The sequence below is a fragment of the Chenopodium album genome, chromosome 7 (assembly GCF_948465745.1).
Source record: "Chenopodium album chromosome 7, dcCheAlbu1.1, whole genome shotgun sequence".
Lineage (NCBI taxonomy): Eukaryota > Viridiplantae > Streptophyta > Magnoliopsida > Caryophyllales > Amaranthaceae > Chenopodium > Chenopodium album.
Window position 1 is genome coordinate 42227651 of NC_137840.1, and position 10505 is coordinate 42238155.

The window sequence follows — 10505 nt, forward strand, 5'->3', positions numbered from 1 at the left end:
TAGTGTTTGGCTCATATCTTCTTCGTTTTAAGTCGGAATTGGGCTTACGATATATGGTTGGAAAGCTTATTTCAATTACTATCCAACCAAATAATAATTGGATCAAAATTATTAGGCCAAAATTTTAGTTTCTCTCAGTTTTGCGATGTGGACACGAAAAGAAGAAAACAAGTTATGGTTTAGGGAAATGAGCTAGGAAATGAATTGGTTTATGAAATGTATTGATTAGAACATGGATCTAAGCACTCAAAAGATAAAATACCCAACCCAACTAATAATGGCGGTGAAAGATTGTTCATCATCGGGTTTAGTTTAGGGGAGACATTTTTAGGTGTCTAAAGGGCCAAACCCCGGCCCACCCCTTAAATAATCCGCCCTTGAAAGAGAGGATTATGGATCAATTTACTAAAGGAGAAATTGTATCTGAGAACATTTTTTTTTTGTCAATTATCCATTTTTTGTCAATTATCTTAAACAAAAAAAGTAAATACTTCCTCCATTAATGGTTAATTGCAACAAAGAGGTATTATTTGTGAGATATAAAATATTCGTTTGTTGCAATTAACCATTAACAGAGGAAGTAATCATTTAAATCAACGGTTTATTTTAGTCAAAATAGATAAAAGGCTGAGATTTGATATAATATAATGGCAACAATTATATGGTAGCCCTTCAAAAGTCATACTCGCTCTTTTTTTTTTTATTTGCATCGATTTGTCCGACATATGTGTCGAGACACAACTTTGACTATTAATATCTTTAATTGTTAATTAATAAAAATTAGGAAAAATTGAAAAGAATAATCCCACCTTTGCCCAATCTGCTCAAAACGAGCCAACCTTTGAGTATTTCGGGAACAAGCCCACCTTTCACCTCTATTTTCTTAAAATGGGTCTTTTGACTTGCAACCTCTTAAGCAGGTTAAATTTATTTTTTTCTTAATATTTTCTCCTTAATGTCTTTCCTCTAACTTTCACCACCATTACCCCTCCAATATAATCTTCCATAACAGCCACCTCATCACCACCACTACCCCTCCATAACAGTCACTCCCACCACCTATCACAGCTTACCTCTGCTCGCCACCACCCTAGTTTACATCTGATCACCACCACCCCAGCCCACCACTAACCCCTACCACAAAGCCTCCCTTAATCGAACCACCACTTTTTCACCTCACCACCACTCAACTGCGCGAAACACCAGCCAACCCCCAAACACGCTGCATCAGACCAAATCTCCACTGCCCATGGCCCTACTACTGACCCGAGAGACCACGTCCCCTTTAATCGAACCCTATCCCTACCAAACTGAAATCCAACCTTCTCTCACCTAACCACCACTCCATCAAAATGCCATCCCCGAAACCCGCATGGGCTTGTTTTGAGAAAATAGGGGGCAAAGGTTGGCTTGTTCCCGGAATACTCAAAAGGTTGGCTCATTTTGAGCAGATCGGGCAAAGGTGGGATTATTCATTTCAATTTTTCCTAAAAATTATAACAAAATTAAATTTTAAAACTAGATATTATTACGAATCTAATGATATACGAAGTATTATACTACATCCGTTAAATGTTATGTGCAACTTTGAGATATTATTTGTGAGGTATAAAATATTCCAAAGTTGCTTAAAACATTTAACGAAGATGGTATAATAACATTTATTTATTTTATATAGGTGAAAAAATCAAAGTGATGCATTTAAAAAACGAAGGGATACTTAAAAAGTGACAGAAATAAATTTGTCAAAAAAAAAACCTTTTAAATGCCACATTTTGCAAGAAAAAACCTTTTAAAAGGATCTTTGTTAAAAAAAACCACCACGATCACTTTTTTTGTTTAATGAAACCTCTCTCCTCTTTTCCGGCATTGACTTGAATTTTCAAGCGTTGAGCCCCTCATTTTCCCTACTTACACCCAAAACTTTTTTATATTTGCACTCCCTAATTTTAGTTCCGTCTTATTTTCCCTCAAAATTTAATGCCCCCTATATATTCTCTCCTTCCTCCATGAATGCTCTGCTCTCTCTCCTTCCTCAATGATTACTTTGCTCTGTAATCACATCCATTTGGGTTTCACTTACTCTGTCCTTTGGTGCAGGCCATTAATGTTGCTACAGTAAACTAAGGTAAGTGTTAATAATTCATCGAATTGTTACTACAAGTAGTGTAAATATTAGGGCTTTGAACTCATTTAATCTTTCACTATGTAAAGTCATACCAGCAATAATTTTTCACCATTGTACGTGAAAAATTAGCAACAACAACACAACTATTGAAGAACAGATAACAACGCACAAGAAGAGAAGTATTAGAGAAGAGAGAAGAACACTTGATTAAGTACTATAATGGTGAAGTAAGCACTACAATTGTGGAAGAAATAGATTAAGAACCCTAATTTACTTTTCAATTGATTCGTTTGGGGAAGATTTGTCCTAATTTTTCATTGGAGTGATTTGGAGAGGCTTGCCCTAAGTTTAATTACCCAACAATAGGTAAAATAAAAGGTCAGTGCCTGCAAAATCGAGTCATTGTCGAAAAAGAAAAAAGAGGTTTCATTAAACAAAAAAAATTAATCACAGTGATATTTTTTAACAAAGATTCTTTTAAAAGATTTTTTCTTACAAAATGAGCTATTAAAAGTTTTTTTTTTTTCTACAAATTTTGCTTGTTTTTATAAAACAAAATCCCAGGCGGTGTTGCTCTGTTGTGCATGTCATTGTAGATGAATCAGTCTCCTCAAAATATCTCTGATTTGTTTGTTCCTTTTTGGACTCTCAAACTATGTCGTCCTTTTATTCATCATCACCAATGTTCCTGGTTCATAGCTTTGACACATGTACTTGCTCATTTTGTCGACATCGTTTTTTTAAGGCAATTATTTTGTTCGCCATCAAAAATATAAAACAGGGAAAAAAAAACCATTTCTTCAATCCTATAATCCTCTTCAATTGCTCGTCAATTCCAGGTAAATAAATCCCCTCAATTTTCTAGTTGAAGCATGAAGTGTAATTATAATATATTATTCAATTTCTTGCCATTTTTAATTTATGTTTTTTTATTTCATCATTAGTTTAAATTTTTTTTTTTTTTTTACGAAATCATTAGCTTAAATTTGGGTACTTGTATTAATTATGACTACCAGATGATATGGTACATGACGTAGAGTTCTTGCCTTAGTTGCGTATCCCCCCGTAACTTTAACCAATTAAACAATTAGATTCAAAACTCTAGCTTTAGGGTGCTTTTCATTTATTTATTTATTTTTGTCTTCTTTGTGGGGTGCAATGAAGGGAGAAATAGGGAGAGAATGCAAGTTTGTGTTTTAGTTGAATTGAATTATTAATTAGCTATACAAATTATTTATATTTTTATAAAAAAAAGCTTGATCATAGTTGGTTATATGTAACCTGGATTTTATTGGTATTAGAACATCAAATTTGTGAAAATGTGAGTGACTACATGTTTAGGTAATGAGATTAGATTGTTGATGGATATGTTTGAATATTTGATCCAGCATATTGTGAATGCCCATTATCAAGTTAGAGGAAACTGTGAATTTGTATGATTAGAGTTGTTGGATATTGATTTGTTTTATGAAAAGTCACACAAGGGTATTATGCAAGGTCTCAAAATGAGTATTTTGGTTGCAAATGAAGTCGAGGGGGTCTATACTTTGGCATATTTGGTATTGAGGTTGACGATGTGGATTGTTGTGCTTGATCTTGTAAGGTAGTAGTTTAGTTGTTATTATGAACTCGCGGATTGGAGGGTACTTATATTTTTGGAACCTTCTTTTCTTATCTACTATTATACTCTCTTTGCCCCTTTTGAGGTGAAGCTGTTATATTCTCTTTGCCCCTTTTGAGGTGAACTCGCCTCCTAAGTGCCCCAGTGAGATGAAGTTGTTTTTTTAATTTTTGGTTGAGGGGTGTTGATGAGAGAGGAGACTTATTGGATCAAGTGTAAGGGATGTGAGAGAAAAGTTGTGATCCCTACTACGATTTGTGGTAGGGAGCACACTCAAAAGGGATGAATTTAAATGGAAAGAGAGCCAACATTATCAAGGAACAGAGGATATTATAATCTTTAAAGAGGGGAGGAGGAACTTCATATAATCCATGTTTATTTCGTGCAATAGTTTGGTCCGATACTGGTGTGTTATTAAATTATTGAATCTTTACAATTATATGGTCTTTTGAGCATCAAGCTGCACTTTGGTTGAATGAGAAAACTGAGCATTGGAACTTTGGAAGTGTAATTAAAACTGTTATTTTCAATAGTAAAATGTTGAAAGTCTCAGCTGCCTCCATATGTGGTTTAAACAATAATTTCTTGAGAAAATAAGAGCTTCGTTTTCACTAAAGTGGCACTATGTATTTACACTAGAAGCTTGCTTCAGTGTGATTTTCATATATTTTAGGAAAAATTGGCCGCAACAACACCAACTATGACAAAGGTGCGTGTAGCAGCACAACCTTTCAAGGGTGCACTCAACATCACAAACTATGCACTTGGGTGCACATAACAACATAAATGACATTGGCAAAATGTAGATTTCTTCTAAAATTGAAATCTTAAATATTTTTAATGCCTTTTTGTTTAAAAATATTTTTGATTAATTTCATTCTACTTAATTTTCCATTTTCCATCACATGTAATTAAATAACCATTAAATTGAATTATTTCAAAAAGTTTTCGCCATTATTTTCTATCGTTTGTTTCTTCAATTACTTTTTTTACATCTCATGTGATGATTGACTTAGTTTCCTCTTCCATTATAATTAATTTTTTCCCTTTAAATTAATTCTCTCTTAACCTCCACAATTTAAGTGTTGTACATCAAAAACAAAAAAATCAATTTGACATATCCTAAAATCCAACTCTAAAATTATTTTTTGAATTAAGTATTTGAAATCACTTTGTGGGTTTTGATATTAGTATTTAGAAAGTTACCTATGTATCCTGAAATCTTGTAGAATAAAGGTATTTAAATGATTTTATTTTTTATTTTTTATTTTATTTATCAATTTAGTATTTAACTAGGTGGAAAGGGATAGGAAACTAAGTCAATCATGTGAGATCGATATTAGAAATAGTAATTGGAGAAGCGAACAAAGGAAAATAATAGCACAATTTTTTTTTTTAAGGAATCCGCTTAATATAATGGTGGAGGTCAAGAAATGCTTAAATGAAAAAAAAAAAAAAAGGTAAGGCTAATTTAGTTACGCATGATGGAAAATCATATATGTTTAAATAATGTTTAAACAATTATATAAAATAATAAAGATTCCACTTTTTTCCATGCAACCTTAGTTCATTAGTGTCATTTATGCTAATATGTGCACCCAATTACATAGTTTGTGCTGTAAACCGCACCCTTAAAAGGTTGTGCTGCTACACGCACCTTTGTCATAGTTGGTGTTGTTGCGGCCAATTTTTCCAATATTTTATCTTTCTGTATTTCAGTTGGTTTAAAAGTGATATATAATGTATGCCGTTCTGCCAAACATTTGACACCTTGTTGCATTTTCTTTGACAGATGGTGTCTTCTTCACACATACTCAACAATCAAGTTGATTGTGAGAATGAGGAAAAAATCTCCTCAACAGGAAACAAGAAAGGGAAAAAGCTATGGAAGAAAGTCAAATATGAGCTTATAGATTATCATAACTTGCCTGCATATCTTAGAGACAATGAGTACATCTTGGGTCATTATCGATGTGAATGGCCATTGAAAGAATTGCTATTAAGCATCTTTGCCATCCATAACGAAACTCTTAATGTTTGGACGTAAGAGTTTTACACATTTCTTTACTATCAATATATAATGGATGTTGTCTTTCATTCTTGGTTAATCATTTGAGGGAATGGGGCATTGTTGTATATTTGAATTGAAGGGATAAAATTAGTGCAATATTAGTAAAGGACATGAATACCATCAAAACATAGGGGAAAATCTCACAAATACTATACTCCTTGGAATATGGTACATTTGTTCTATTTACCAGCTCTTAGTCTCTTGCCTTTGTTTCATTTCTGTGTTTCTATTTACTATTTTTAAAAAATCATAAGAATTCCAATATTATTTTCATTGATTGGAATCACTCTTTTAAATCCATAGGTTTGGTTTTTTGCCTGTTACTTCATTATTAAGGGGAACAAAATGAGTATCTTAAGTTTCTTTCTCTCTAGCATGATGTGTAATTCAATACTCATACCTTCTTAATTCCTGTGCTTAACTGATATGGTTGGGGTTTTAATTGAATAACAAGGGATGCTAACACTGAATTATGAATGCGTGTTCCGTTGCCTTTTCTTTTACTTATATTCATATCTTACAGATTCATCTCTTACAGATTTGGGAGTTTTGTTTGCCTTAATTGTTATTTATTTGTTTTAGGGGGGTGGGGGGAGGCTTTTTGCCTTGCATCTGTCTTACCAACTACTAACTTGCATTACAGGCATTTGATTGGCTTCTTTCTTTTCCTATCCCTGACCATATACACAGCAACTACAGTCTCAGATGTTTCGGATTACTACCCTCTGCAACACTTTGCTCAGATGCTCAATAAAGCTGGTTTGCATGATGTTCACTCAATGCTTGTGAATTGCCTCACATCTTTATCTAAGATGCCTGATTTTGGTAAGCTAAGTGGTGAATTGATGGCATCCCTTCCGTACATCAATTCACTATCATCAGTTTCTGGGTGGCATATTATGGAACATTTGTCAAACTGCTTGCCTGAGCGTTTTTCTCATTTAAATGAGACTAATGATCATTCCTTGGTAATATTTCGCTCTTTACTATACCTTATAATTAGTTGTTGAATCCCTTGAGCGCATTTAATAGCCAATTGTATTACTGCAGCGGAGTGTGAAAGATACTTTGATCAATACAATTGCTCCTTTGCCATTCCATCCAATCACAAGATGGCCTTTCTATGCCTTCTTGGGTGGGGCCATGTTCTGTTTGCTCGCAAGCAGCGCTTGCCATCTACTCTGCTGCCACTCCAAACGACTCTCTTATATTATGCTGAGGTTTGACTATGCTGGCATCGCCGCCCTCATTACAACCTCATTCTACCCTCCAGTTTATTACTCCTTTATGTGCAAACCGTTTTTCTGCAACCTGTACCTATCATTCATTACAATATTGGGCATTGCAACCATTGTTTTTTCTCTGTCCCCTGTCTTCCAGAATCCAGAATACCGGAGCATTCGTGCTTCCTTGTTTTTTGGTATGGGCGTCTCTGGTGTTGCTCCAATTCTACATAAGCTGATATTGTACTGGCATCAGCCTGAAGCATTGCAGACCACAGGTTTAGAGATTCTGATGGGAGCATTATATGGCTTTGGCGCATTAATATATGCCAAAAGGATACCCGAGCGATGGAGGCCAGGGAAGTTTGATATTGCAGGGCATAGTCATCAGCTCTTTCATATTCTGGTGGTTGCTGGAGCTTATACACACTATCATACTGGACTCATGTACCTCAAGTGGCGGGATTTGCATGGTTGTTGAAAGATTTATATTGATCATAGGAATTATTCTTTCATAAAACCTGCTATCAATTTGTAAGTAGTTATATAAGAGATTCTAGGTGCTGATCGAATGAAGTAGCCATCACCTTGACTTCTCAGGTCGTAATGCTCCTTGGTTACTAAGGCTATACTAGAGGCTAATGTGACACCAAACTTGTGAGTTGCGGCTAATGATATTTACTAGGATATCTAGCTTTGTGAGTTTAGCCTTGCCGCAGGTAATTGTGCCTCACTGTTATAGTGTTATAGAATAAGGGGAAAGGAAAAGGGAGAATATTAGAGAGAGAGATGTAGATGGTAATTGTGTTCAGTCTCCTTTGATTTGCCCATGAGATATATATATATATACACGGGGTGGTTCCGCTGAAAACCGGGCTTATGCTGAAAACAAGGCTTATGTCGAAAACAACAAATCTCAACTATTCATCATTAGCACAAAAGATCACATGGTTTAAAAGCCCTAAGATTTTTCCAACTTTACATATAATCAATTAAACCGTTTTAAAGGTAACTACATACTAAAATAAGGTAACTTTAGATTGACGAAATTTACATATAGTAATTATATATAAAAGTAACATAACTATATCAATTTGAAAATAATTATATAGAGGTCATTATATATTAACTTAGGGTAATTATATCAAATTTATCCCATTTACCTAGAAGTCACTATATATAAAATTAAGGTAATTATATCAAGTTATATTAATTTGTCGAAATTTACACAGAGGTCACTATATATAAAAATAAGGTACCAATATTAATTTTGAAGACGCTTGCACAGAAGTCACTATATATAAAAATAAGGTAACATTATCTATTTTGACGACTCTTGCACAAAGGTCATTATATATAAAAATAAAGCAACTTTATCAATTTTAATGACATTTACACAAAGGTCACTATATATAAAAATTAGGTAACTATATACATTAAGGTCACTATCTACAAAAATAAGATAATTATATCAATTTTTTTATCACATTTACTTTAAGGTCACTATGTACAAAAATAAGGTAATTATATCAATTTTGACCATAGATTTCACTGTTATACAAAAGTAAGGTAGCTATATCAATTTTGACCACATTTACATAAAGGTCACTATATGCAAAAACAAGATAACTACTACCTCCGTTACATATTATTTGCAACGATTAGACATAATTCTAATATGTCTAATCGTTGCAAATAATATGTAACGGAGGCTTATATCAGTAGAACACTATCACAGAACTACATGCTGGTAGTACATACTAACCATCCTAATTAGATGATAAATCTTTTCTAGTGGAATGCTATTATCAGAAGGTGCAAAGGAGCTATAGCCTCTGTCACAATAGAGGACCACTTAGAAACTTGCAAAAAATCATATAACTCAATAGATAGGAGGCGTGATTAGAGGTGTCAATTCGGATAATCGGATGGAGTTTGGATCGGGTCTATTCGGGTCGGATATGTTCGGATAAAAATTATCCTTTTAACTCGGATCGGGTCGGATAGGGTCAAATTCCGGTCATGGTCTATCGAGTCTGGGTCTGATACGGGTCGGGTCAACTTCAGATCGATTCACTTTCGGTTCGAATATATTTGGATGGGTTTAAAACGGGTTTAGACGGGTAACTTCGGGTCGGATGAATTTGGGTTGGGTTGATTTCGGTTCGGATGATTTCGGTTCGGTGAAGTTCGGTTCGGTCAATTTCAGTTCAATTCCTTTTTGTGTTTGGCTGGATTTTGCCCCAGCAGGGGGGGGGGACCTTCATTCACTAAAGTACGCACATTCTAAGTAACATTATGATGAGTCTGCAGCACTGTTTGAGGAGTCTTATCAACACCAGCCACTTGAAGGTCGACAAAAATGTCTTCAAGCCCGACCACAGACAAATTCGAGTTCCCAACACCACAGCTGATTGTTGGACTAACTTCATTACTAACTTCATCACCACAAACATTGTTCATAGATGGAGATTATGCAAAACCTGAGGTTACTTTCTCCTGTTCTTGGTCCTTTTCAGCCTTTTCTATAGCAGCATCCAAGAAACTCTCAAGCTTTGAGATAGCATCAAATGCCATTCTAACATATTCCGGTCTAGTGGCTGCCTTCAAGCATACACTGTCAAAGCGGGTTAATATTTTATCATACCGCTTCACCTCTTCCGTTTTGGTAGGGTATGGTATGCCACCTTCACACGAGTATGGCGCCTATGCACATATTTTCGCCAACGCCTAACTATGTACTTAGATGGCACTTCAGTAACATTATTTACATCATACACCTTGAACTGATGCCTACACATGATCCTGTGACACTCAAAAAGCTTGCACTCACATGATGCTTCAGTAGTTTTTGAGTTAAACATGACAGTGTACACTCTCTTCTTCGAGGTTGGAAGTTCCTTTTTCAACTCTTTCACAAATTTCCACACTCTATCTTCAACAACATGCTTCACTACTTTTTCTGAAATTTTGTTTTCCTTACCACACTCACATACATAAGCCTTGTAACATGCTCATGTACCTCTTCGAATTTAGCATCAGTGTACACCTTATGAAACGCTTTCTCATATGCAAAGCCGGTTATAAGCTGCCTCACTCTTATGGCACTAATTGCATCCGCTTCTTTCCCTGCATTTACCCTGTTTTCCATGGCATCACAATATCTCTTTGCAAACTCGAACAAACGAGTATCCCTCTTCACATACTTGTCAAAAAAGCTGTTAATGCTCTCATAACGCAGAGTAGTTTTCATTCCCGCCCAAAATAGGTGTTTCATATATGCAAGAATCCACATATGTCTCTCCTCAAAAAGACCTGCCATAAAAATAATTACACATATTACACATGTATTATAATTACAACAACATAAAAAAAATAAAGAAGCACATTTACAAAGGAACTAACCTGCCAGCCAATAGTCATTTCGAAGACCATACGACTCAATTGCTACGGTCTAATTTA

At 34.8% G+C, this 10505-nt stretch overlaps 2 protein-coding genes across 3 annotated transcripts; one reads left to right on the forward strand and one right to left on the reverse strand.

The window, feature by feature from the left end:
* Window positions 1–2719: 2719 nt before the first annotated feature.
* Window positions 2720–7825, forward strand: LOC145637828 (heptahelical transmembrane protein 4-like). Of its 2 annotated transcripts, XM_081688852.1 has the most exons (4): window positions 2720–2967; window positions 5542–5792; window positions 6464–6788; window positions 6871–7825. In XM_081688852.1, exons 2-4 carry the CDS (start codon window positions 5542–5544, stop codon window positions 7522–7524), a joined length of 1230 nt encoding a protein of 409 aa, XP_081544978.1. In that variant the 5' UTR covers window positions 2720–2967; the 3' UTR covers window positions 7525–7825. The 2 variants fall into 2 exon arrangements, with proteins under 2 accessions (XP_081544978.1, XP_081544979.1); XM_081688853.1 differs by lacking the exon at window positions 2720–2967 and having other exon boundaries at window positions 5650–5792; window positions 6511–6788.
* A 1869-nt stretch (window positions 7826–9694) lies between these two features.
* On the reverse strand, window positions 9695–10296 carry LOC145640200 (protein FAR-RED ELONGATED HYPOCOTYL 3-like). The gene is made up of 2 exons (XM_081691502.1): window positions 10066–10296; window positions 9695–10021 (listed from the first exon to the last, which is right to left on the reverse strand). Exons 1-2 carry the CDS (start codon window positions 10294–10296, stop codon window positions 9695–9697), a joined length of 558 nt encoding a protein of 185 aa, XP_081547628.1.
* Between the last annotated feature and the right edge of the window lie 209 nt (window positions 10297–10505).

Coding starts and splice junctions, on each gene's coding strand:
- LOC145640200 (XM_081691502.1), bottom strand. CDS start 10,296: ATGAAAACTACTCTGCGTTATGAGAGCATTAACAGCTTTTTTGACAAG. Junction 10,022..10,065: donor CTGATGCTAAATTCGAAGAG/GTACATGAGCAT, acceptor GAGTGTGGTAAG/GAAAACAAAATTTCAGAAAA.
- LOC145637828 (XM_081688852.1), top strand. CDS start 5,542: ATGGTGTCTTCTTCACACATACTCAACAATCAAGTTGATTGTGAGAAT. Junction 5,793..6,463: donor GAAACTCTTAATGTTTGGAC/GTAAGAGTTTTA, acceptor CTTGCATTACAG/GCATTTGATTGGCTTCTTTC. Junction 6,789..6,870: donor AGACTAATGATCATTCCTTG/GTAATATTTCGC, acceptor GTATTACTGCAG/CGGAGTGTGAAAGATACTTT.